We start from the raw sequence: 23,938 nt of genomic DNA on the forward strand, positions 1-23,938 counted from the left end.
CAAGGTTAATTTATTTATTATTGTAATTTATTTAAAAAAAATCCTTTATTTGTGAATAAGAACTTTTTTTAAATTTTTTTTTTTTTTTTTTTTTTTTATATATCTCAAAAGGAATGAGAATTTGAGGTATTATTTTCACTTTTTCTCCTTGAGGAAGGATACATTTTGCCTCTGGCCTTACTTAAAGGAAAGATTTAAAGTACATGTATAAGCGTGTGCTAATGTGTGAGGTCCGAGGACGGTCAATCATCTGCTGCCGGCCTCACGTGCACTATACGTTTTCTCTGTAGGGCTCGTGGGCACAGGCATCTTAATATCGCTCTGTTTTCTAGGGAGACTCACTGAGTCTTGCATATCAAAACTGTCGTGGTCCATGGCAACCAATCAGAGTTGAACTTTCATTTTCTGAACTGCACTGGATAAACTAAAAGCCAAGCTCTGATTGGTTGCTATGGGCAACAAGGCCCCTTTATACAGGTTAACTGGGTTTTGAGGCCTAGGTATGGACTTAAGTGTTCTTAAATGTCCGCCTTGCATAATAAAATAGGTTACTTTAATTATTCAAGTTTACGAAAATGTTATCAGAATTTGATTGTAGAGAAAACATCTTTAACTTGCTGTCAAATAATCCCACCAAGGAACGCAAAAGTCGGCCTCTCCGACAGTCAATGGCTGATAAGAGACATTCCCTCCTCTACTTGATGATTATCCAGGGCCGCATTTAATCTAGTGCAGGCAAGAACTGGAGTTGTTGTTCATAGCAAACAATGTTTCCAGCGCAGACTTAAAAAAAAAAAATTGTGATCTGATTGTTGCTAAGGGCAACCGCTCCATTTCTGGTCTGTTGTGAGTGAAAACGAGAACAGTGCTATCGCCCATGGTAGCTAATCAGATGTAAGGGACTGAAAATGAAAGCAAGCATTTGATTGGTTTCAATAGGCAAGGGTATTATATATATAATTTTTTTTAAATAGAACGCTAATTATATTTCGGCCATGGTGGGAGGATAATGATGTGAATATTAGTAGCTCTGATATGGAAGTCCAACTTCAGGAGCCATTTTATAAATACTAGTGCAGAGGAAAACTGAAGAAGTTTCCCTTTGTAACCAATTAGGTCGCTGCTTTATCAACTTGATCCTGAATAATAAGCCGCAATCTAATTGGCTGCCATAGGGAACACATGTTTTTAGTTCCACTGGTTTGATCAATCTCCCTATTTGGGTTATGCGAATGACCTCTATATGACCACTGAAAGTCTGTTTCGTCATAGGGATCAATAATCCCTACTGATCTCTGGAAAAGGGGGATGAGATATAAAGATGCCTGTGACCTTGTCTTAAATTGCACTTCCTGGCTACATCCAAGTCCCAACTAACTTGTGGAAATAATTGGATGATGTTGTTGTCATTTTGCGGACCTGTCTTATATATGGCCAAATTTAAGGGATCTAAATGAAGGGCTAGTCCAAACCATATCTATACGGCCATTACAGAGGTTACGTTCTCTTTCTGCAGCTGTTTAGTTTCCCCCATGGCAGCAATATCTTCTGCTTCCAGCCCTACCCTCAGATTCATTGCAGTCTCTCTCTGCGTGATATGGCGCCCCCATTAGGCGAACGCTAGATTCAGGTCCCATATTTCATCCCATGTACCAGTGGCAGATTTTAATAAAATTATTCTAAAGAAAATCACTTTAACGTTAAGATAATAAAATTTTATTTTTATTTGTACAGTTTATGAAATTTCTCTATTTTTGTTTGCAGCAGAGGTGCTGAGAGGAACGGAGACTAGTCTATTTATTTCTTGGTAGTCCGCATACATATAACAAACAATAATCTGTCATGTTTCACATCAATTCCTTCCACTAACCCACACAATAAGAGCTGTGTCTGTCCCCCGTCAGGGCAGAATCCAGGGGACTATCACTCAAGGGGCTGTTATATATGTAAATACTGTACATCTGTGAAATGTAAACATCTTTTTTTTCTTTTGTTCTGTACATTTTGTGATTGCGTTCTTTTTGTACATGGATTTTGTATTTCTTTTCAATAAAATTTGGATCTGAATTATACTTATTGACTCACGATTCCTACTTGACACTTTCAGCCAATGACTGACTAGCTGTTAGGGTAGGTCCTCACGGCGGAAAAATACGAGGCTGACTTCACGTTTTTTGGCATTGGAAATGTTAAAAATCTGCTTCTGAAACGTGACGTCACTACTTTTTTTACAAGGCGTATTTTTATGTTTTTTTTAAACTGGCGTAAAATTACACTTTGAACTACACGGCTTTTTACCATTGAAAACAATAGAAAGCTGATGTTTATTTCGAAGGGTGATGCGATTGTTTTACGCTCCGAAGTATGCCAGAAAATAAGCAGTGTGAACATTCCCTTATGGGGACTACAAGCGACAGCTTGGTCAGGCAGGAAAGGCTGGGCAGCTGAAGAACTTAAAATTTAAATCGTTGACTATAAAGGTCAATTTAAAGGGGTATTCCCATCTTACGCCATAACATGATATCAGTTCACCAAGCTGCATTAGAGAGGTATTCCCAGGATATACCATCATTTACTGATTGGAGGAAGTGTGATTGCCGGGACCCCCACAGATTAATGGACAAGTATCACCTAATTAAGCGATATGGTTCCTCCACAGTGACGCTCTGGGTATCGGAACTACAACACTGTTCTATTCAAGTGATTGGCTGAGTAAGGCGGTCTTGTCGTTTTTTATTTCGCATATATTATCTGTTTTTTTTTTGTTTTTTTTTAACAGGACAACCTGCAAATAAAAAAAATAAAAATAAATGTTTCAATAAACCTGCCCAGTCCGTGTGACTTCAATTGACCGTGTTGTAGAATAGTAGCCACGGATATCACATTCTTAAGGCCAAAATGTCATGTGACAAAGGTTTTTGGAGGTTCTGAGAGCAGCGGCAGGGGACCGAGCAGAGTCCTAGCTCTCTCTGCTAGTGATGTCTGGAAATCGGACTCTTTTTCTTCCATAGGTAAAAGATTGATACTTTACAGAGACATAACTAGTCAATCTATCACAAGCATTAAGAAGCGCTCCTATGCAGGGCTGGATTATAGGGAGGACAAATAGGCCAATTTCCCAGGGGCCTCTACCACCCACTTCCCTCCAAACCCTTCCAGATATTCCAAGCCGCAAGATGTGAGTCTGAAGTTTACCTGCAACAATATAAAAGTACAGCTCTTATGCTGACGTCACTTTCAGAGGCAGTTTGGATCTCTGTAGTGAGTGATACAACAGAGGATAAGCGTTTATTATGTGCCGTGCGTTTCACCACTCGGTGGCCTTTGCGCTTTTATTTTGCGCGGTCTACCGCTTTGTGGCTGAGCTGTTACCCCCCCCCCCCCCCCCCTAGACCTTCCACTTCACAATAATAGCACTTACAGGTGACCGCAGCAGATCTAGTAGATCAGAAATGTCACAAACTGACTTGTGGCAAAAGTGGCATCCTATGACAGTACCACGTTTAAAGTCCGAGCTATTTAGTACTAACATACTATGAGCAATGTTTGAAAATTGAGATCGCATGGCTGTGTGCTTGATTTTACGCACCTGTTTGCAATGGATGTGACAAACTCCTAAACTCCATAATTAGGAGGGGTGTCCAGTGTACATCTATAGCCACTAAAGGATGGGTTGGGATAATTTCTTTTAAACAATCGGTACCCTTTGAGGCCATACAGTAGAAATGCACTGGCTTAGTGTACCTGGCCTAGTATGGTGTTAGTGAGGATACAATTCCAGTATTATATATATATCCAGCTGGATTCTTATTGTCCTGCTACAAATGTTGATCACTAGAAGCTTTCGGTGGGTGGCATTTGTTGTACGCCAGTAAATTTCCATAATAAACATCAGAGGAAATGCCACAAAAATTACCTCCAGGTGGGATCTGCACCCACATGCCAGATAGCTGTGCGCATGTTAATAATTGTCCCCTTGCAGCTGTCCTGGGAATCCCACAGGACGCCTGTACTGAAATGGCCTCTTGGTTTGCAAGTCCCTATTGTTCCAGTGAGAGTGGTAGACGTAACATAACAACAGTGTCCTCAATGACCCAGGAAGTCAGACTACTTGTTAGACCTCTCTGACTCAGCTCAGATGACAGGGTTGTCAGTGACGTCCGCGACCACATTACATTCTGTGATTGTTTTGATGGTGTGCACGCTGCATTGGCAGGCCTGCCAGTGCCAACTGCAAAAAGAAAGCAATAACAAATAAAATATGTAAAGTGCAACGGTCCGTTTAGAGCGATATTTGCATGGATGCTGTTTTGGAAAACATACCGCTACGGTCATAACCTGACAACTAGTCTCTCACAATGTTTGTATGTGATCTCTAAGGTGATACTGTTTTCATTTCGTACTGCTTATATTCACTGTAAGGCAGGGGTCTCAAACTTGGCCAGGTAAATGGGCCGCACATAGAAAAAAAGTGACATTGACAGGCCGCATTACTTTCAAATTTGATATATACAAAGTTATTGTTAATGAATGAGCTATTTGAACTACTATAACAATACTACATTAGCCCCTTCTTAGATCATGCCACAGTGCCCTCTGTAGATAGTGCCACACCCTCTTGAAGATAGCGCCATTGGGACTCCCTCTAGGAGTGGAATCCCCAGTCAGAGCATAGGCCGGGGATTCCGCTCCTAGAGGGAACCCCTGATGTCACTGTCCATATATGGACAGTGAAGGCAGGAGCTACTCCTGGAGCGGAATCCCCTGCCAGAGCGTTGGCAATGGGGATTTGGCTCCAGGAGTAGTCACTGTCCATATATGAACAGTGACGTCAAGGGCTTCCCCGGGCACATCACTTAAAAGTAGAGCTGTGCCCGGGGAGACCTCGGCGAGCGGAGGAGCTCCCTGTGCTTTGAACTAATGCTGAAGCACCGACATGACTGTTCCCTGCTTCAGCATTGGGTTCAACTGTATCCGCGTATCCATGCAGATACAGTTGATAGCGGCACATACGCCCAGAATCCGGGACTGTTCCGCTGAATCTGGGATGGTTGGGAGGTCCTCGTGGGGATGTTGCTCTATCTGCAGGGGGAGGACGATACCTACAGCCCCCCTGTCTACCGGGGCTGTGTGGCCATTGCTCACCTACCACCAACGATACAGCGGGGAAAAGTGACTGCGCTCCTTCATGGTGTCATGAAGGAGCGCTGGCGAATTCCTCCTTCGGGCTGCTCTCTTCTCTCCACAATCGAGCTACGGTGCCCCACAGGCTGCAGATGTCAGCCTCAGTAGGCCCTATGCGGCCCGCGGATCGCATGTTTGAGACCCCTGCTGTAAGGGTAACTTCACACGTAGCGTAAATACAGCGGAATTTCCGCAATGGATGTGGTTGCGGAAAATCCGCAGCATAATATAGTAGCATTTGATCAAATCTCATCCACCCGCTGCGTAAACAATTAGCGAAAAAAGCACTCAGAAATTTGGATCACCGCCGATTTCTCCCTAAAGACACTTATTAGGTACGTAGACGTAGTGGTTGAGATCGCACCAGACTTGGTGGGTGCATGAATAGTGTCCCAACCCAATCGTAACAAAAAAGTATTGAGTGCCGAATACTTCTTTTTTGTAAGAACACTTATTAAGCGTAGACAAGCATGTCACGAATATGAGAAAAAAAACCCAAAAAAAAAAACCTGCTCTTTGGCGACACTGCTAAGGTAAGAACAACTTACAGTTTACATTATCAAAAGGCTTATAACGTAATAGAACATCAAGTGGTATGTCAGCCAATTCTGCTCCTAAACCCTTCTTCATCTTGTAGCTGGGTTCAGGAAGTGGCTAAGTTAAAGCAACCATTTTTAACATCTATGGCGCAATCATTTAGTCACAAGGTCACCCAGGCTTTATAGAAATACATAGGTCCTGCTGTCTCCTTTTTCTCTCTCTCTCTCTGGCTTCTCTTGTTTACTCTGAAGTCAGTCTAGTGTGTGATCCATTGCAGCCTGGTAAAAAAAAAAATGCTAATAAAATAAGGTAAGACTTTTACATGAAATTCCATAATGTTTTAATACGTTTTCCTCAGAGTCATCTCCACATGCCGATTTTCAGCATTAGCCATAAATCCTATTCATCAGAAAATGTGACCCACCTATGCCACTGTTGGTATTTAATGACTTGTTTGGTGGTACCCTATTTTGATTATGATTACACCAATTACTGTACTAAAAATAAAAAAATATTTGTATAAAAAGGGAACTTCGAACTTCCCTACTTCGAGGAAAAACGTAAAAACTGAGGTTTGCCTGGACTACTTGTACCAGAATTTGCCCTTAAAATAGAGAGTAGCTTGAATGTTCTTGCTTAAATTATCAATGAATTGTTGTAACAATCTAAAACTACAGTGTGTGATCCATTGCAGCTTGGAAATTAAATTGTAGATTCACCATTGCAGACTGAATACACTGGGCAAAACTGATTATGGAAAAGAATTTAGGGACATTAATAGACAGGAAACCTAACTCTAGAAACCAATGCCAGGCAGCTGCTGCCAAGGAGAATAAAATAATGGGATGCATCAAAGTGGCATAGATACACATGATAAAAACATAGTTATACCGCTTCACAAATGACTAGTCAAAACGATGCATAAATACATGAAAGATCAATACAGAGATCTGTCTAATGGGGACAGACAAGTTTATCAATGAACCCACTAGGTAGTAACTGTCCAGCTTATTGTGTGTAAAATATATTCTTATTATTGATGTTCATAATGTCCCATTATAATGTTATAGATTATCCAACAAGCTACAAAGAATATAACTAGTAATGAACTCAGCAAGTTTGTAGGTGGTTGGTAATAAAGTATTAAAGCAGTAGTGTCGTCACTCTTGCCAGGCACCACTCTAGACCTGGGCTTTCACAGCAACTTTCATATGACCCGATGTGGAATTTAGAGTCAATAAAATGGATAACATTAAATGCAGAGGTAGATGAATGCCCACTATATGTTATACTTGTTAAAGGTATATCATATCATATATCATCAGGGACATGTAATATTCTATATTAAGTATTTGCAAGTCTAAGTGCTGCCAGGACTCATAGAGAAAGCCTGTGAGTCCTGCTCCCCCCGCCCACACACAGTGATTGGAGGAGGACTCACAGGCTCTCTCTATGAATCCTGGCATCATTTATACAGCTGTTTACATGGAAATATTTTGGTATGGTATGTGTTCATACAACAAGATTTACATTCCATGATCACACAAGTGATATGACAGATATCAGCACCTGCTAAGTGTGTGTATACACGGGGGTGGGGCAGAAATCACTGTATTGATAAGATTTTGGATTTAGTAGTTAGAAACCTTGATACAATCTATGGGGCTGGATTTATTTTTCAGTTTTAAGCCACTTTTCTGTTATAAAAAAAAAAAAGGTTACAAATTGTGGCACCCGCCATATTTCTGTTAAAATTTGCAACTTTCCACTCTGCCCTTTTTAAAAGTGGGTGTGGTTAACCAGGAGAGGCGTGGCCAGCAAGTATCCATCGAATTTATGAATTCTAAAGACAGAAAACGGCGCAAATTGTAGCACAAATCTATGACTGCTTATAGCATTTGTAGATTTCATTTGGTCTTTAGGACTGCTTAAGATGCGCCAAGTTTTCTGAAGAGTGCGCCTCGTAATACATTTGGCGCATTTTACCCTGACATATTTCAGTTTGAAACGCCTAACTTTTTATTGAGTGCATTTCTGTAGTTTATTGTCAAATGTTACTGTAGTTGGATAAAAGTGTCCGTACTATGGATTCCTCTGATTCTCCTGTAAATAGTAAAGATATAAATAACACAAACGACCCGAAGGCTGGTGTAGCTCTAAGGCCTGATGCACACGACCGTGTTCGGTCCGTGATATACGGTCCGCATGTCGGCTGCATGTCCCGGACCGAACACAGTGCAGGGAGTCGGGCTCCTAGCATCACACTTATCTATGACGATAGGGGTCACTGCCTGTCCGCGGAACTACTGTCCCGTACTGTAATCATGTTTTAGTGTGTGACAGTAGTTACGTGGATAGGCAGTGACACCTAGCGTCATAGATAAGTATGATGCTAGGAGCCCGGCTCCCTGTACTTTGTACGGTCCGGGACAAGCGGCCGACATGCGGACCGTATATCACGGACCGAACACGGTCGTGTGCATCAGGCCTAAAACCCAAAAACAAAGAACTTCCCCTCCATAGGGAATACATTTACAAATAACTCATGTATAAAACTTTTAGGGTATTAAGTGCAGGAAGTTTTGGTGTTTTTGAGGCAGCATTCACAGTGTACGGGCTGGGATGCGGTTTCTTTCACGTTTTTTGCACTGGACCAATGTAAAACCCCTTTATTGGGGAATATAGAAAGGGGTTGACCTTGTAACAAAAGTAAGGGAGGCCGAGAAGGCGTCCCCCCTGCATCTCCATTACCAATCCATAACCTTACACAATTACAGTTTTTCATACTTCAACATTGGCAAACAGGGAATAAATTATTTAAAAACAGAAAGAACCGTATCATACCTGTGTGTTATGTATAGTAAAATGTTTTCGCAATCTGCGATCACGCCCTGGACACAGGAAGGGAAGCGCTTATAGGAGTTTTTTTTTCAGAATTAGAAAAGCATGGCTGGTCTCTTCTAGCAACAGTGCCACACCTGCCCATAGGTTGTGTGTGGTATTGCAGCTCAGTTTAATTGAAGTGAATGGGGCTGAGCTGCAATTCTGCACACTACCTGTGGTCAGGAGTGGCACTGTTTTGGAAAAAGATAAAAAGTAATATTTTTAAGATCTAGACAACCCCTTTAAATGCCAATAACTCAATCCCTACTATGGTGAGGAAACAGTACTGTACCCCAGGCCTATTCAGAACTAAAACGATACTTGGGAGAAGAGGCACGGGGCACTCTCCTTGGGAACGTATTGAAATATCTAGTGTCTCGTGACGTCCACTTGCTGCAAAGTGAGAGGAACATCTGTCACAACCGCCAGCCTCAATTGGCGCCACCGGTGGTGCGTTTAGCACACAGTACTGCTAGACAATATGAAAATTACCAGGCGAGGCATAATGTTCCCGCTGCAGACAGCCCGCCTACGTCTTTGTAAGTAAACGAGAGAGCAGAATTAACCTGTCTTTTGAGAGAACAGTGAGTCACACATATAAGACATAAGGATTGCTTAACCTTACATAGCCTGACTCCATTATACACGGTGGGGGGGGGGGGGGGGGGGATTCTAAACATAAACCATTCGAGAGCCATGTTGGAGGAAAGTGAGACAACAGATGCGACAAGACATTATTGAAACACAACCTTATAACTGCGCTAGAAATAATAAGTGTTACCCATGATCTTCATAAAATACTCTATACACTGATAACCGGGAGGTGGACAGTCCTAGAATAATCTGCCAGCAAATCCACCATTGGTATGATCAAGCCTTACTCCACTGCAGTGATTGCACACAGAATAGTCTTCTTCCTGGAACCCATGTTTACTCCTCCGCTTGCAGCTTTCTTTAGTATATTCTGTAGGCTGGTTTTGTTTGGGTTGCCTGGCAACCACTCGGCATTACATCTTGATGACTACCATTTGAGCGCATGTAGCGGCAGACATGGTGACAGGCAGCTCACCGTGCTATACAATATACTGCCTCTCCATGCAGCACAGGATTGTGTCAGGCCACTCCCACCCAACAAGCAATGATGAAGCGATACAAATCAAGGGAAAAAAGACCAAGCACAAGAGTACTTCCGCAAAAACATTCTTGATGTTTTCTGGTTAATGCAGTAATTTAATGGGGTTATTGTCGTGAATGGAATTAAAAGGATTCCGTGCATACTGAATTATTTTCAGGTTTGGTCACATTGTTGTGGCAGATTTGCTGCATTTTCCCCCCCATTTACTTCCCATGTGGTTTTTCAGGAAAAAATTTCTGTTACCGTTTCTTTAAAAAAAAACGGTATATAGAATTTAAAAAAAATCAGCAACCGCAGAAAACACACACAATGATGATATGTGCGCTCTGCTGTGTCTTTCTTTATGTAGTTATTATGTGCCAACGTGGGTGCTTTGTGTAATAAAAAGCAATAGAAGCAGCACAGAGTATTTTATAATAAATCAACCACCTGTCCACTCAAATCATATACTGAGACGATCCACCTTGATGGACTGAACATCCAGGTAACGTACCTTAACATTCATGTCATCATAGAGGAAAGAAGATCACATGCAGTCTCTTACAAAAGGCCGTCAGCAACCCTTGGCCCTCCAGATGTTGTGAAACCACAAATCCCAGCATGCCCTGACAGCCTTTGGCTGGAATAATAAAGCCTTTGACTGTCAGGGCATGCTGGGAGTTGTAGTTTCACAACGGCTGCAGTGTTGTAGGTTGCAGACCCCCCTCGTCTTCCAGAACCCACTCTACAGCGGGCACGGAGGAGTACATAGACACTTGCTCGCAGAGATCCTTTCCTTCCACTGAGCCTATTGTTCATCATCCGGACAGAGATCAGATTTTATCTACAATGTGTTTCCACCCTGGTGGTGAGAAAAGACCAGATCATTACAAATGACTGTTTTTGCCTCTTGGTTAAAAGATTTTTCCAATATGTCAGTAAGTGTTTCTGACAGATAACATGCGGAGGACAATGAATTAACATGAATATAAAACATTTGATATTGTAGTAACCGTAATTTTGGGCCACTAGATTGTCTGCTCTCTGTCAGGTAACATCTTTCGGGTCTGCTGAACGGCTGAGGGCTCACAGAGCAGTGCGGGTCAATGTGGCAAGATATTTTCTCGCTTTCTGACTGACTTTTTGGGACCCCATTTAATGGGCGTTTTAACTAGCTCATTATTAAAAGTTTTTCCCGGGGCTAAATAAATAAATAAAAAATATTGGCCAAAAAGCTGAAATGCCGCTGTTCCGGTCCCGTCACAACCCTTTACATTCATGTGTGATGTCGTGATTGGCGAGAATGCCGGCTAATTATAGGCCGCTGTAGTGACGTGACAACCTTAGTAACGGCACTACAATTGCTGTAACTGGCCGCCCCATACGCGTGATATGTCCTCATTGTGGAGGAGTGTAAACTGGGATACAACAGCAGCGAGGAACAGTGAAACATTCTAAAGTTAAGTATTTTATTATTTCAGCATTTTGGGCAATTTAAAATTTTAGTATTTATCTCTGCCTTAGGCCTGGATCGCACACAATTTTGATGTCGTTTTGGCTCAGTTTTTTTTGCCAAACACAGAAGTGGACATAAAAGAAAGTAGATGCATTAGTCTTTTCTTCATAACGGTCCTTCCTTTTTGGATCCACTTCTGGTTTTGGCTCAAAAAACTGACCCACAAACGGCACCAAAAATGTTCGTGTGTGATCGTGGCCTTAAGGCGATTATACGATGTCCAACCCTTGACCGGTGACCATTACACTTTTAGTATACCTTAATGTGGTGCCTTTAGGTTATGTTCACACGCTAAACGAAAAACAGCTGTAAAATATAGAGCTGTTTTTAAAGGAAAAACAGCGTCTGATTTTCAGAAGTTTTTTTTAGTTTTTTTTTTAGCATCAAACGTTTTTTTGGTGTTTTTTGTGGCCGTTTTTGGAGCGGTTTTTCTATTGACACGTTCAGCTTCAGTGGTTTCTGCCATTTTTCAGGGCGTTTACGCCCCGAAAACCCCTGAAAATAAGCAAAGTGAATATACCCTTATATACCTTTTGCCTCATGCGCACGATGTATTGTTTATGCGGTCCGCAAAACAACGGATCCGTTGCAGTCTGTCGGACGTCCGTGTGTCATCCGGACCCACAGATCAACAACAATTCACCAGTATTGGTGAATCCGCAGATCCGGACCGTAAAATGATTTACCCTGAGTTTTTTCGGTCGGGATTTGCGGCCCCCGCACCGATCGTGTAAATCAGTCATGTGCATGAGGTCATAGAAAAGAATGGGTCCGCAATTAATCCACAACAAGGTGGATAAATTGCGGCCGTGTGCATGAGACCTTAGTGATTAGGACACTTTGCCACCATTTTATTCAGGAATTTTTTTATTGAAAATTATAGAAAAAAAAAAAAATGTTCAGAACAGCAAAAATACATTTATCAAGCTTGCTTAAAAAAAAAAAAAAAAAAAAAAAAAAAAAGTCAAACAATGCAGATCACATGACATTTATATTCTGGGTTCCTAGTAAGGTGTTCACAGGTTCACCAAACCCTCATTCTGCCCTTCAGTCTGAAGTCAATGACCAAACAGGACAGGCTAAAGATGGGTGAATCGGGAGAGCAGGTGGTATATTATGTGCTGGTTACCGTTGCTACACTGCAGCTCTTTATTCCTCTAGGCATTCATCTAGAGACTGACCGAGCAGAAACCGTGAGTTACTGGATCTACAAAGTGCAGAAATATTGGTCCAAATGTCACAAATCTTCTCCAATACAAAACCATGACGACTAATCGCATCCTTCATCATTTGGCGCCCAAACAGTCAACAATCCCGCTGCTCTTTAGCCCGTCGAAGAAAAAGAAGTTGTTATGTGGCGAATCCCGTTGCGAAAGAGCCTGTACATGTGAAAAATAAATACAGAACGTGGTGAATGGACCATCCCCGGTATTATAGAGTCGATGTCTGTGACTACTGTATGTGGTCAATGCCTACCTTGACTACCTCTTGTCCCAGGACACCTCCCACAACTGCGCAGACAGGAGCCATCTCCGAAAAACAATAGCTGTGGAAAGGAAATACACGTGAATCAAATAAATCCCAAGACACATGAATGTCCTTCAGACTAGACTGATCCCTACTGTTAGAACATTGCATAGCAGCACCAGGCTTGAGTTGTGGGTAACATATCTAGACCTCCATGCTCTTCTGACCATTGCTTGTGTCACCCATGTTCAGCGCTGGCATTTTTTGGTCCAGTGGCAGACAAGGAGCAGAATTTTTTTCTCCTAGCCAGTGCTGGAATAAATACACCCAAGAAAACAAGTTTACAGGTTTTAATCCCTCCTTTATCCTAAACCACCAGGGAAACATGTATGTACACCACCACTGCCGTAGACCACAAGGGAAACATGTATGTACACCGCCACTGCCCTAGACCACAAGGGAAACATGTATGTACACCGCCACTGCCCTAGACCACAAGGGAAACATGTATGTACACCACCACTGCCCTAGGCCACCAGAGAAACATGTATGTACACCACCACTGCCGTAGACCACAAGGGAAACATGTATGTACACCGCCACTGCCGTAGACCACAAGGGAAACATGTATGTACACCACCACTGCCGTAGACCACAAGGGAAACATGTATGTACACCGCCACTGCCGTAGACCACAAGGGAAACATGTATGTACACCGCCACTGCCCTAGGCCACCAGAGAAACATGTATGTACACCGCCACTGCCCTAGACCACCAGAGAAACATGTATGTACACCGCCACTGCCCTAGACCACCAGGGAAACATGTATGTACACCGCCACTGCCCTAGGCCACCAGGGAAACATGTATGTACACCGCCACTGCCCTAGACCACCAGAGAAACATGTATGTACACCGCCACTGCCCTAGGCCACCAGGGAAACATGTATGTACACCGCCACTGCCCTAGACCACCAGAGAAACATGTATGTACACCACCTAGTCTGTCAAGGAAGCGGTCATCAAACCCTTTACCCTAGATCAGTGCTTCTCAAACAGTGAGGACCAGGCATCACACGGTTCTGGCTAGTGAGGACCCAGTAGAAAAAAAAATTGCGAAGCTCTTCTCTAGATCACCAGGCTAGCATGCATTAATCCCTCTACTACTCTCGACCACCAGAGAATGTGTGCATTAAAACCCAGACAACCATGGAAGCTGGCATCAACCCCTTTACTACTCTAGACCACCAGGGAAGCTGGCATCAATTTATCCACCACCGAAGTCCACCAAGGAAGCTGGCATCAAATTATTTACTGCCATAGTCCATTAGTGAAGCTGGCATCAACCCCTTCACTACCTCAGACCACCAAGGAAGCTGGCATTATCCGTCCACTATCTTAGAACACGAGGGAAGCTGGTTTTAAACCCCTCAACTACCCTAGCCCACCAGGGTAGTTTGCAATTAACCTGATTTATTCCACCTATTTGCAGTGGTCTAAACTTGGGTGCGTTATATAGTATGAAAAAAAGGAGGACTGGCAAACTAGCTGAATGCGCATTGCTGCATAACCAAACATATTTGCTATCCCCCCGTGTGGGAACTGTAATGGCGTCATATTGGTTGTCACTACAAAATCCTAGAATAGCGTAGTAATAATAATAAATAAATATAATTTATTTAATTTTTTTTTACTAATTGGGAAACCGAAAGAGACAGAAAAGTGAAATTAGAAGTTTCACATACGACAAAATTAAATTTCTCTAGCTTCTTGAGGTCTGTGATAGCACAGAAATAGTCCAAACGACAAATAATGAGTATCCCCCAATATCGAGCCATTTTCACTTTCTTCCCTCACAAATATAGACATTTGTCTTGTCTCAATTGTGGGCAATTGTGAAGTTACTTTGTTCCTGGGGATATTACACGCGCACGGTTGGACACAATTACTGGTATTTTAGTTGTGAGTGATGCCGTACGAGCGCCACATGTGGCCTAGTGCTCACAGCTGGGATGAGAAGACCTCGTGTGAGGTTATATGGTATGATCATTATGCAAAATTACAGTATGTAATGCTTCAAAGCAGATCAGTAAATGAGTAACAGAAAATTCTAACAATATTGGTATTTCATGTGTTACGGATAAACGGGTTTATATAAATTTATTACTGTATTTTTAGGGATTGGTGAGGCAGATTAGGGACTAAACAAAACAGAATGACAAGTTTTACTTCCTGGTTCTGTGTCTGTGTAGGGAGGGGAGAGCTGAAAGTGAGAGCAGAAAGAAAGGCGACAGTCTGCTAAGTGAAGCTTTTCTTCACGTTGTCGCCCCACTAACCAATCAGGGAAGATCTGTTCTCAGATGGTCATATTCTACTAAAGGGATGAAAAGATGAGCAGTTTCTCTAATCATCCCCTGCAGGCTATTTGTCAACTCTGTGACTCAAATGTTTACCAGTGACTGGATCATGGACATTTTTGGTCCCTTCAGTTTTGATGATTTTTGAAGTTATGTGCCGGTTGACATAGACATAAGCGGCATGTATGAACTTTCATTTTTAGGAGAAATTCTAAGTCTAAGACTTGGTTGAGACTTTAAGCCACATTCCTTTTTCATGTATTTTTTACAAAAAGTTGCATGAAGGTGCCCATAAGTGTAAAAAAAACTGGGTGGCATTTTTACAATATGCCATGTGCCGTCTTTCAAAAATATTTGAGTATGGAGTTATATTTTAAAAAAAATTGTCTTTAATATAAAATTAGTTTTATTGGTGTATGTCAAAAGTGTGAACATTTGTTCCAAAACCCCCGCAGTGAAAGGGTTTACGCCATGTTTACTTCTCTCCCTCACCTGCCCAAAAATGTGGGCACCACTCAACATAATTTACCTACAGTGTTAAAAAAGGAACTACGAGGAGTGTTGTTGGGAACTCCAGTGATCAGCCATAAACTATGGGTGAACCCGGCAGTAAGTGTTCAAACTCCCCGCAGCGCCGCCACAGGTGAAATTAGGCATTACACATGAAATTGATGGGCTGTAACACATAGATGTGATTGTTCCTCCTCCAAAAGGGAGACACTCTTTGTAGCTGCTCTCCTCAAGAGTTACTTTTTCATTCAGCTTTTTTGCACTGAAAATTAAATTAAAGTAATACGGATCCATATTTCCTTCACCTAAAATTAAAGTGAATGATAAATTCATGGTCATGGACGAGTGAGTCTCCAGTTTGTGGTTGTATCCAGTCTGCTCATGTGTACAGAAGATTCAGTTATAATTTGGTAAAATGTTACCTTGCAAAGTCTTCCGGCAGCAGATCGGGGTTAACACCCAAAGAGTCCAGCAGGTCATTGCGGATCTGGAGCAACACTTCACAGTCCTCTTGAAAACTACTCGGCTGAGGGTCTCTTCCCTTGTCAGTGCGGAACTTCATTATAACTGTGGAGAAAAGAGGAGATTATTTACCTACATGAAAAAACAATATTTTAGATTATAGATGAGTCTATTTATTTATTTTTTACCCCTCCAACTGGAATGCACTATGGAGGACGTGTTCTGTCCTGCATTACACACACTGCCCATTGATATAAATGGACACTGTAATGCTTCATTTTTCCTGTGGTGGCACTGTAGCGAAATTATACACTTACTGCGAAGTCTCCTCACAGATTATAGCAGATTGCTAGGGGTCCCAGCAGGGGGACACTGATCTGCTTATTGTCAAGGGAAGCTGCTAACAGGTAGGGATTGTCCATAGCAAAGAACCCCTTTAATGAATTTCCGCAACGGAATTGTGTGCGGAAATTCCGCCGTATTTACAGCAGCAGCAAAGTGTAGATTTAGTAAATCTCATGCCCTCGCTGCAGATAAAAAACGCAGTGAAACTGTTAATAAATTAACCAGCGGTGCCGAATTTAATTCTTCAACATGCCAATTTATGCTGCGTTTTTGTTGATTTTCTGTTGCGGGTTTTCTCCATTGAATTCAATGGGAATGCAAAACCCGCAACAGAAAGCCAGGTGATGCAACTTTTGCGGTGTAATCGCAGCGATTACACCTCCTGGGATGACGTTTCATCCCATGTGACCGCTGCAGCCAATCAAAGGCTGAATGCAGCGTCACATGGCCTGCAAACGTCATCGTAGGAGGCCGGACTACGCGCAGAGAAGATGGAGGGGGTAAGTACGAGCGCTTTCTTTCGCAGTGGAAATTTCGTTCGAAAAACCGCACCACAATGTGGTGCGATTTTTCAGACCGAATGTACTGCGGGTTCCAGGTCGGACATGCTGTGTGATTTTTACGCTGCGTATCCGACCAGTGGGAACCCGGCAGAGGGAAACCAGGGCTGCAAAACACAGTAATACTCGAACTTGGCGCTCCAGTCTTAGGATCCATGTCCCCACCAAAAAAAACACAACTGGGCAAGTCGAATTAAAGTTGCATGTGTAACTGAAAATGTTACCATCGAAGTCACTTCGTAACCCTCACCTAAATGTCGATAGGATTTTGATGGATCTGGTCCAAATATTGATCTGCCAACTGCCAAGAGGGCCCCCCTTTTCCAAATAACACCTAAGGCAGACAACCCCTGTACAAAGGTTCCCAAAATAAAATGTCTTCCTAGATTTAGTTTTGACGATATACTTTTGATCACGTCATAGAAAAGACTGTGGCCCCTTTAATTCACAAATGCTGCAAGTAATAAGCCGCACGGGTCCGCTTGTTGACTTAATAGCTTACATGTCCACCAGTCCACCCCAGACTAGTTCGGATCTCTATTGTCTACCTCGAGCCTACACCTCCCCTGGAGACCAATTCTAACCACAAGTGTCTGACTAACGCAAAATTTACATAGTCGAATGGAAAATGTGAGCCGTTCTTAGCAGATGAAAGATGGAAGTGATAAAGCGACGGACGTAGAAGACGACTTTTTTTATTTTTATTACTGAGGCACAAACATTTCAGACACAGAAGAGACAAAGCGTGAGTTTTCTTTGCTTGCACTGCCCCCTACTGGTCACAAGAAAAGTGGAGAGAGAAAAAGAAGCAGATAATGAACGTTGTTTACCTACCGTACCAGAAATTAACCCTTTAGCACAGAAGTTCACTCATTTTTATTGGTCTGAGAATCACATTGCATTAATGGGAATATATAATCAGAAAGGGACATTTTAAAATGAATCTTATTATAATCCATTGAAAAAAAAATGGCCACTAGAGCACAAACAAACAAAAGGCTGACATTTCCTGTTTTCTGCAGCTCCCTTTCCAGCTTTCCTGTATAGATCAGCAGATTCATCACAGCACCATAATAGCCTGGTTCATACCGCGTTTTATCCCTACGTTTAACATGTACGTCGAGAAAGCTCCACACGTAGGCGCTAAACGTGTCCATAGGGATGATATACGTCGGTATACTTTTTTTTGGGAAATGGAAGAACATAGTAGACTACACTTTTTCATCCTGGGGGATCCCACAAATTTTAATTTTTTTTTTTAACATGGGAGCCTGTGTGTGTCGGATGCCACCGTATTGTATCCATCAGAGGAATAGGTTAAACGCATACCTTGGGGAGTTTCCCCAAGTCCCGGAGATCCCGGAAGGAGCATCATGTAGCACTTGCCCGGGAATACTGGCCGTGTTCACGGTGATGTCAGGTGGTCCCAACTACAGAGTTCAAGTAGCGCTCTGCTCGGGGAGTTCGGCAGACGTATCCAAGTGGGATACGTTGCTACCTTCTGTCGGAGGTATATGCCAGGACCCCTCCCAACTTATTCCTCCGACGGAAGGAAAAAAATGTGATGCAAACCAGGCCTAAATAGAGCTCTAGAGTAGTTAGAGAGGCCTAAATAAGGCAAGGCAGCAACATTATACACACAGTTAAGGGTCTGTATGCAGCTCCCCTATCACTCCCTGGTCTCTGGGGGAGGGGGCTGTACCCCATCACTTCTTGGAGATTATAAAATTCTAGAACATTTCTTGGTCAATTAACTCACATTAATTATGGCTGCCATAAAGCACACACACCGCCATGCTGCACGGTCTATACAGACAATACAGGGAGGAGGTGTTTGTCTCTAAAATATTCAACCCCGGGAAGTAAAAAAGAACTACAAACACTGGCATTTTTTAGGGCAATGTAAGTAAATGAGATAGTTGGTGAGCGATGAGAAGTCCCAAATTTTACGTCACCTCTTTTAGCGGTACAGTTTACGTCAAAAATATAAAAAACATAGGCCGTTATTTCAAATATACAGACGTACATCCAATTATATATATATATATATATATATATATATATATAAAAAATATTATTATATACAGATGATAAAAAAAACGCAAAATCTTGGGTGAAAACATCTACACATCAGCCTGTAGTCCGGTTTCTCATTCCTTATTTATTTTGATCTTTATTGTGACCTGGATAATATTCATTGTTCAAGTTGAAGAATAAAAATTCAGGACACGGGCCCAGAGCAAATAATGTAATAGAGTCTGCTGGGAGGGAGCGGTGGCATCTTTTTATCACTTCCCCTAAGGCTCAGGCGACAGCAGCGTGAGGGCATCCAAAAATAACAGCAGCTTCTCTGGCTCGTCTTCCAGAAAGGGCAGGTCCTGACCCACCGAAAATGTGCCGTCCCCAACCTCACACAGCGTACATCAATCTAGCAAAAACAAGTGATGCGGTGTGTGACTACAGGGGCGAGTGTTGCCAGCAGGCACGAGATGGACAGAGTAAGGCATCAGATGGCATGGGCACAACTGAAGCATATCTTGTATCACTTATGCAATTTGCTCTATCCCCTATTTTATTCTGTCCGGTCAAACATTTTGGTAGCTATTCCACGGGGGCTCAGCGGTTAGTACTGTTACCTCGAGCGCTGGGGTCCTGGGTTCGAATCCAACCAAGTATAACATTTGCATCTAGTTTGTCTTCCCTCATGATCCTCGTGCAACTTGACAAACTTTACTGGTGCAAAGACTGTGGAAAAAATTTCAGCGCCTAAATATGCAAACCGACTGCAAATACTGCGAAATGTGCCTCTACTAAACACAGGCCTAAAGGGAGTGAATAGTTGTGCATTCAATTATTTTGTGTTTAAAGGCTATGTACACCTTTGAAACTGTTTTTTTTTTATATAAAAAGGTCAGTCAGGGTGTTTTGGTGCAACTTTCTAATTTCTTTTTTATTAAAAATTATTTTTACTTTTTGAGATACAGCTTCTTTGTATCCTGTATACAGAGCAGCTGTATCTAGCGCGGAGACCTGGATCCGTCAGCACTTTTGTTGCTTCGTTTTAGCGATTGGTGGGGGTCTCCGTGATCAGACCACCACCGATCAAAACGTCTGACATCTCACTATGAAACGTCAAAAGTTTTTTGAAAGTTTATTTACACTTTAAGATTAAGAATGTTAATATACCCGCCATTTAAAAAAGGGATTGTCCCATTACAACACCCTGTCCATATTCCCTATTCGGGCATTTAAACGTCCTGCAGAGCGTTTCTCACACCAGAGGGTCCGGACATTCATTTGAATGACCTGAATGTAATACTACATGTCCCCTCACGGCAGGCAATCATCTGATCGTCGGGTCGGCTTTAGTATAAAATGGGCTTGTCATGACTAGATAAGGAGTTCCTGTTGTCATCGAAGTACAAATCGCCCAGAACCACAGAAGCCAATTACGGGCCGCAATGGCGACGTGTTGTCAATTAAAATATGTTTTTTTTTAGATTTCAGGTACTTGTAATTTTTGTTTTGCCCCTTCCCCTTCTTTCTTCATGGGTCAGAAAAGTCCTTCAAACCCACAATAAAACATGTCCAGGGGGTTGAATAACATACTTTTATATAGATACTAGTGAGTGATATTAGCAGCACATTGTCACGAGTCCCCCTACCATAAAAGTTCAGACATGCAGTATAGTAGCTGGTAGAAAGTCCTATGAAAATGACGGTTTGTCAGATCTCACTAAAAACTTTTCTAGAATCTCTGATACTTTCTCAAGTGCAGCGTCCTGTCTGAGCCTGCCGGGTGACAAAGAGACCCGCCTGAGGGAACCATTAATTTAGACACCACCGGACCACAGGGATTGAGTGTCAAACTTTGCTCAATACTGAATTTGGAAATCCCCTTTAAAATGGAAACGGCTCCACGTTAAGGGCATAAAGTGATGAACTTTCTGGTAAATGTGCATAGAGAAGAGCTCAAGATTGAGAGGAATGTACAGTCAGCCTGGACCCCTCCTGCAGGTCACAGGAAACCGAGAATAGCAGAGCAGGTGCACGCCACACCCGGACGTGGCAAAACACGAGGACTCCCTTGGGCTCTGTTTCGGTGTCCAGTTGCCACGTGGGGGTGGAGTGGGCCTGGCAGACGGCAGCAGGAAGGAAGTTTTATAAATAAGGACAAACATTACAAAGTGAAAAGAGCCCTCATATCATGTCAGGCCTTCAGAAATCGGGCAGGAGAAGCAAGTTGTACAGATGCCAAGTGCTTTCAGGGATGCCAGGAACCACAAACAGTGCCACATGCCAGTCCTATAGAAATAACACACAGGAGAGGAGGACCCAGAAAATGCCCATTAATACCAGATACTGTAATTACAATTCACAAGCTAGCACTAATGGCCTGTTCACATTTGCGTTGGCGGCTCAGTCACGGATCCGGACTAAAATACCGGAAACAATAGCGCAGCATGCTGTGCTGTTGTTTCTGGCAGAACCAGGTTCACCATGACGGAAACCCGACGTAACCCATTAAAGTCAATGGGATCAGTTGGGTGCAGATGGTTGTCTGACATTCAACGGAACCAGCTCTCCCAGTATTCGGGAGGTGTGAACAGGCCCTAATACAGCGCTGTTAGGATATGTTCCCACAGGCAGAATACGCTGCAGATTTTCAGTGATGGACTTCGGTTTACAGGGACCTCTAGTCTCCATTCCCATTTACACATATAACAAAATCCATATTCATCCCCCAATACATCCATGGGAGCTGCATACACGCCTTCCCTTGATGTCTAGAACTGAATACAGGCCAGCCCGTCCAGCTGGCAGATATGTGCGGAAAATAAATTGGTCATAACAGAGAGCCCCTAATTATATGGCACTTGACAGACTTTTTTTCACCCCGAATAGCACAAAATGACATATACTAGATAAGTTGTACAAAAACAAATAAGGGATATGCAAAACTTTGCTCCAAACATCACTGTCCTATTCTCAAGATGCTCCTATTTCATATACCCATTAGAGCACATGGAGGGATGAGTGGGTGGTCTAGCACTCGGGACCGTCAATTATCCAGAGCGGAGGGAAAAACACATCCAATTCCTGTCCAATGAAGTGTTCTAGCAATATAATTAGGAGTGTTTGCAATGTAGACGGCCATTTACACAGAACGGTAACCGGTAGCCGGTGAATTCAGAATACGATTTAGGCTTCATGCAGGCGTTCAGTGCACGGATTTAGCACTCGTGCTGTATGCAAATCAAGGTGCCTCCAAGCCTAATTGACTTGCAGGCATCATGTGGTCATGGCACTAAAGGCGCGGTGGCCGTGACCTTTTGTAAGGTGCATTGAGTTTGGCACAACGTTCAGCCGGCACCATAGATGATTTTGCCAGGAGAAATTGCGGCTGCAGAGGAAATGTAGTTTTACATGGCAGTCTAAGTCGGTCAGAGTGATGGGCTGATGTTTGTGGCTCATAGGGGGGGGGTCTCACCAGGGGACTACCCTCCATGATGTCCATATGCCCTCATAGTGCATTTGGACAGTGGTTATCCTGGTGGTACAAGTCCTTTAAAAAAAAGTTTGGCTCTTAGAAGCTACAAAACATCTTGTTTTTACCTTGCAAAAGGAAGAAGTCGGCAGGCGTTTTCTTCAGCGCAGCTTTGGCTTTCTCGCTGTTCCAGTCGATTTCCAGGGCGTCCTTCAACTGGCAAAACTCTATTTTCTGACAAGGACAAGAAGCGGAGAAGTTTTGAGTCGCATTGGGAATGTTCTCAGGGAAAAAGTTGAACCGACTGTCATTTTTAAGCAGCCGCCACCTCCCCTCCACTTCCCCCCTCTCAGCTCTTTAAAACATTTAGACAGCGCGAGGAACATTGATTGGGGCCGTTGCAATGTCACTTGTGGATAATGAGACTGAGTGTTCCCGCTGCTGAGGACATCGTGCTCTACTTTCTCTCATACTTTGTTTTTATACAACTTTATTAAGTTCAAATATATTTTTTTGACAACTGCGATGAATTCCTCGACAGAGCAACAATGCCTGAAGCCGGCCATAGACGCAACGTTAAACAACCGATCTAACTGCAGAAGACGATCGTCAATGATTAAAAAGGGTTATCCACTTCGGACAATCCATTATTAGAAGGGTACCCCGACTATAATCTCATCACAGGGTGTCCCTCTGCTAGGACCCCTGGCAATCATATTCATCTCTGGGGAGACATGGCAGCAAGAGTTCAACTTTCCTGCAGCGCCATCCCAGGAGAAATGATGTATTACACGGTTTCCAGTTAAAAGTGAATAGGCTGTCCAGGTAATGCATGGGCATGCCAGGTCCTCCAGAACCAAAGAGATGCTATTTGTAACCATGGTCTGCTGTAATAGATGCAGGCCCTAAATGTGAGACCCCCTATTGCTGTATTAATTCACAATTTCCTAAAAGGGTATTTATGAATGCGTTTTTTAAACCAGACTGCAATTTTATTTTAAAAATTGCGGGACTAGAAATTTTTTTTCTCAGTTATTACAGATTATATGCTTCAATCATTACATTTAATCAGATACTGTACAAGACAAGACACATACCGCAACACACAATCAATATTTGCAAACACCAGAATGTCCATTACAATTTTCGCAGATATCACGACACTGGATGGATCAGGGACAGATTAGGGTCAACTAACATCTTATTTTTGAGGGTCACCCACAAGCCCTTTGAAGCCGACAGCAACACTCAGCGGAACTCTCAGGTATAGATAATTGATGGGGGTCCAGATCAGGGTCGACCATTCGATAAGCACAGTCTAAGGCTAGATTCACACGACCAAGAGCAAATTCGGACGTGTAAAACTGCAGCTTTTCACGTCCGAGTTGAACCCGTACGGGACCTGCTTTTACGGATCCCTCATAGACGTGAAGAAAATAGGACATGTTCTACTATTCAACGGACCCTTCACACGGTCTGTTAAAACAACGGCCTTGTAAGCGGCCCCATTG

The 23,938-nt window shown here is 42.8% G+C and overlaps 1 protein-coding gene across 1 annotated transcript in view; it reads right to left on the reverse strand.

The window, feature by feature from the left end:
- Window positions 1-12,086: 12,086 nt before the first annotated feature.
- The window catches only part of SAE1 (SUMO1 activating enzyme subunit 1), a 38,286-nt gene continuing 26,434 nt past the window's right edge, over window positions 12,087-23,938 (reverse strand). The window contains exons 6-9 of the mRNA XM_075836053.1: window positions 22,556-22,661; window positions 15,995-16,139; window positions 12,714-12,783; window positions 12,087-12,616 (exon numbers count right to left, since the gene is read on the reverse strand). Of these exons, the coding sequence (XP_075692168.1) occupies window positions 12,524-12,616; window positions 12,714-12,783; window positions 15,995-16,139; window positions 22,556-22,661 (414 nt within the window). The 3' untranslated portion in view covers window positions 12,087-12,523. The remainder of the gene's footprint in view (window positions 12,617-12,713; window positions 12,784-15,994; window positions 16,140-22,555; window positions 22,662-23,938) is intronic.

Source organism: Rhinoderma darwinii, chromosome 8, assembly GCF_050947455.1.
Source record: "Rhinoderma darwinii isolate aRhiDar2 chromosome 8, aRhiDar2.hap1, whole genome shotgun sequence".
NCBI lineage: Eukaryota > Metazoa > Chordata > Amphibia > Anura > Rhinodermatidae > Rhinoderma > Rhinoderma darwinii.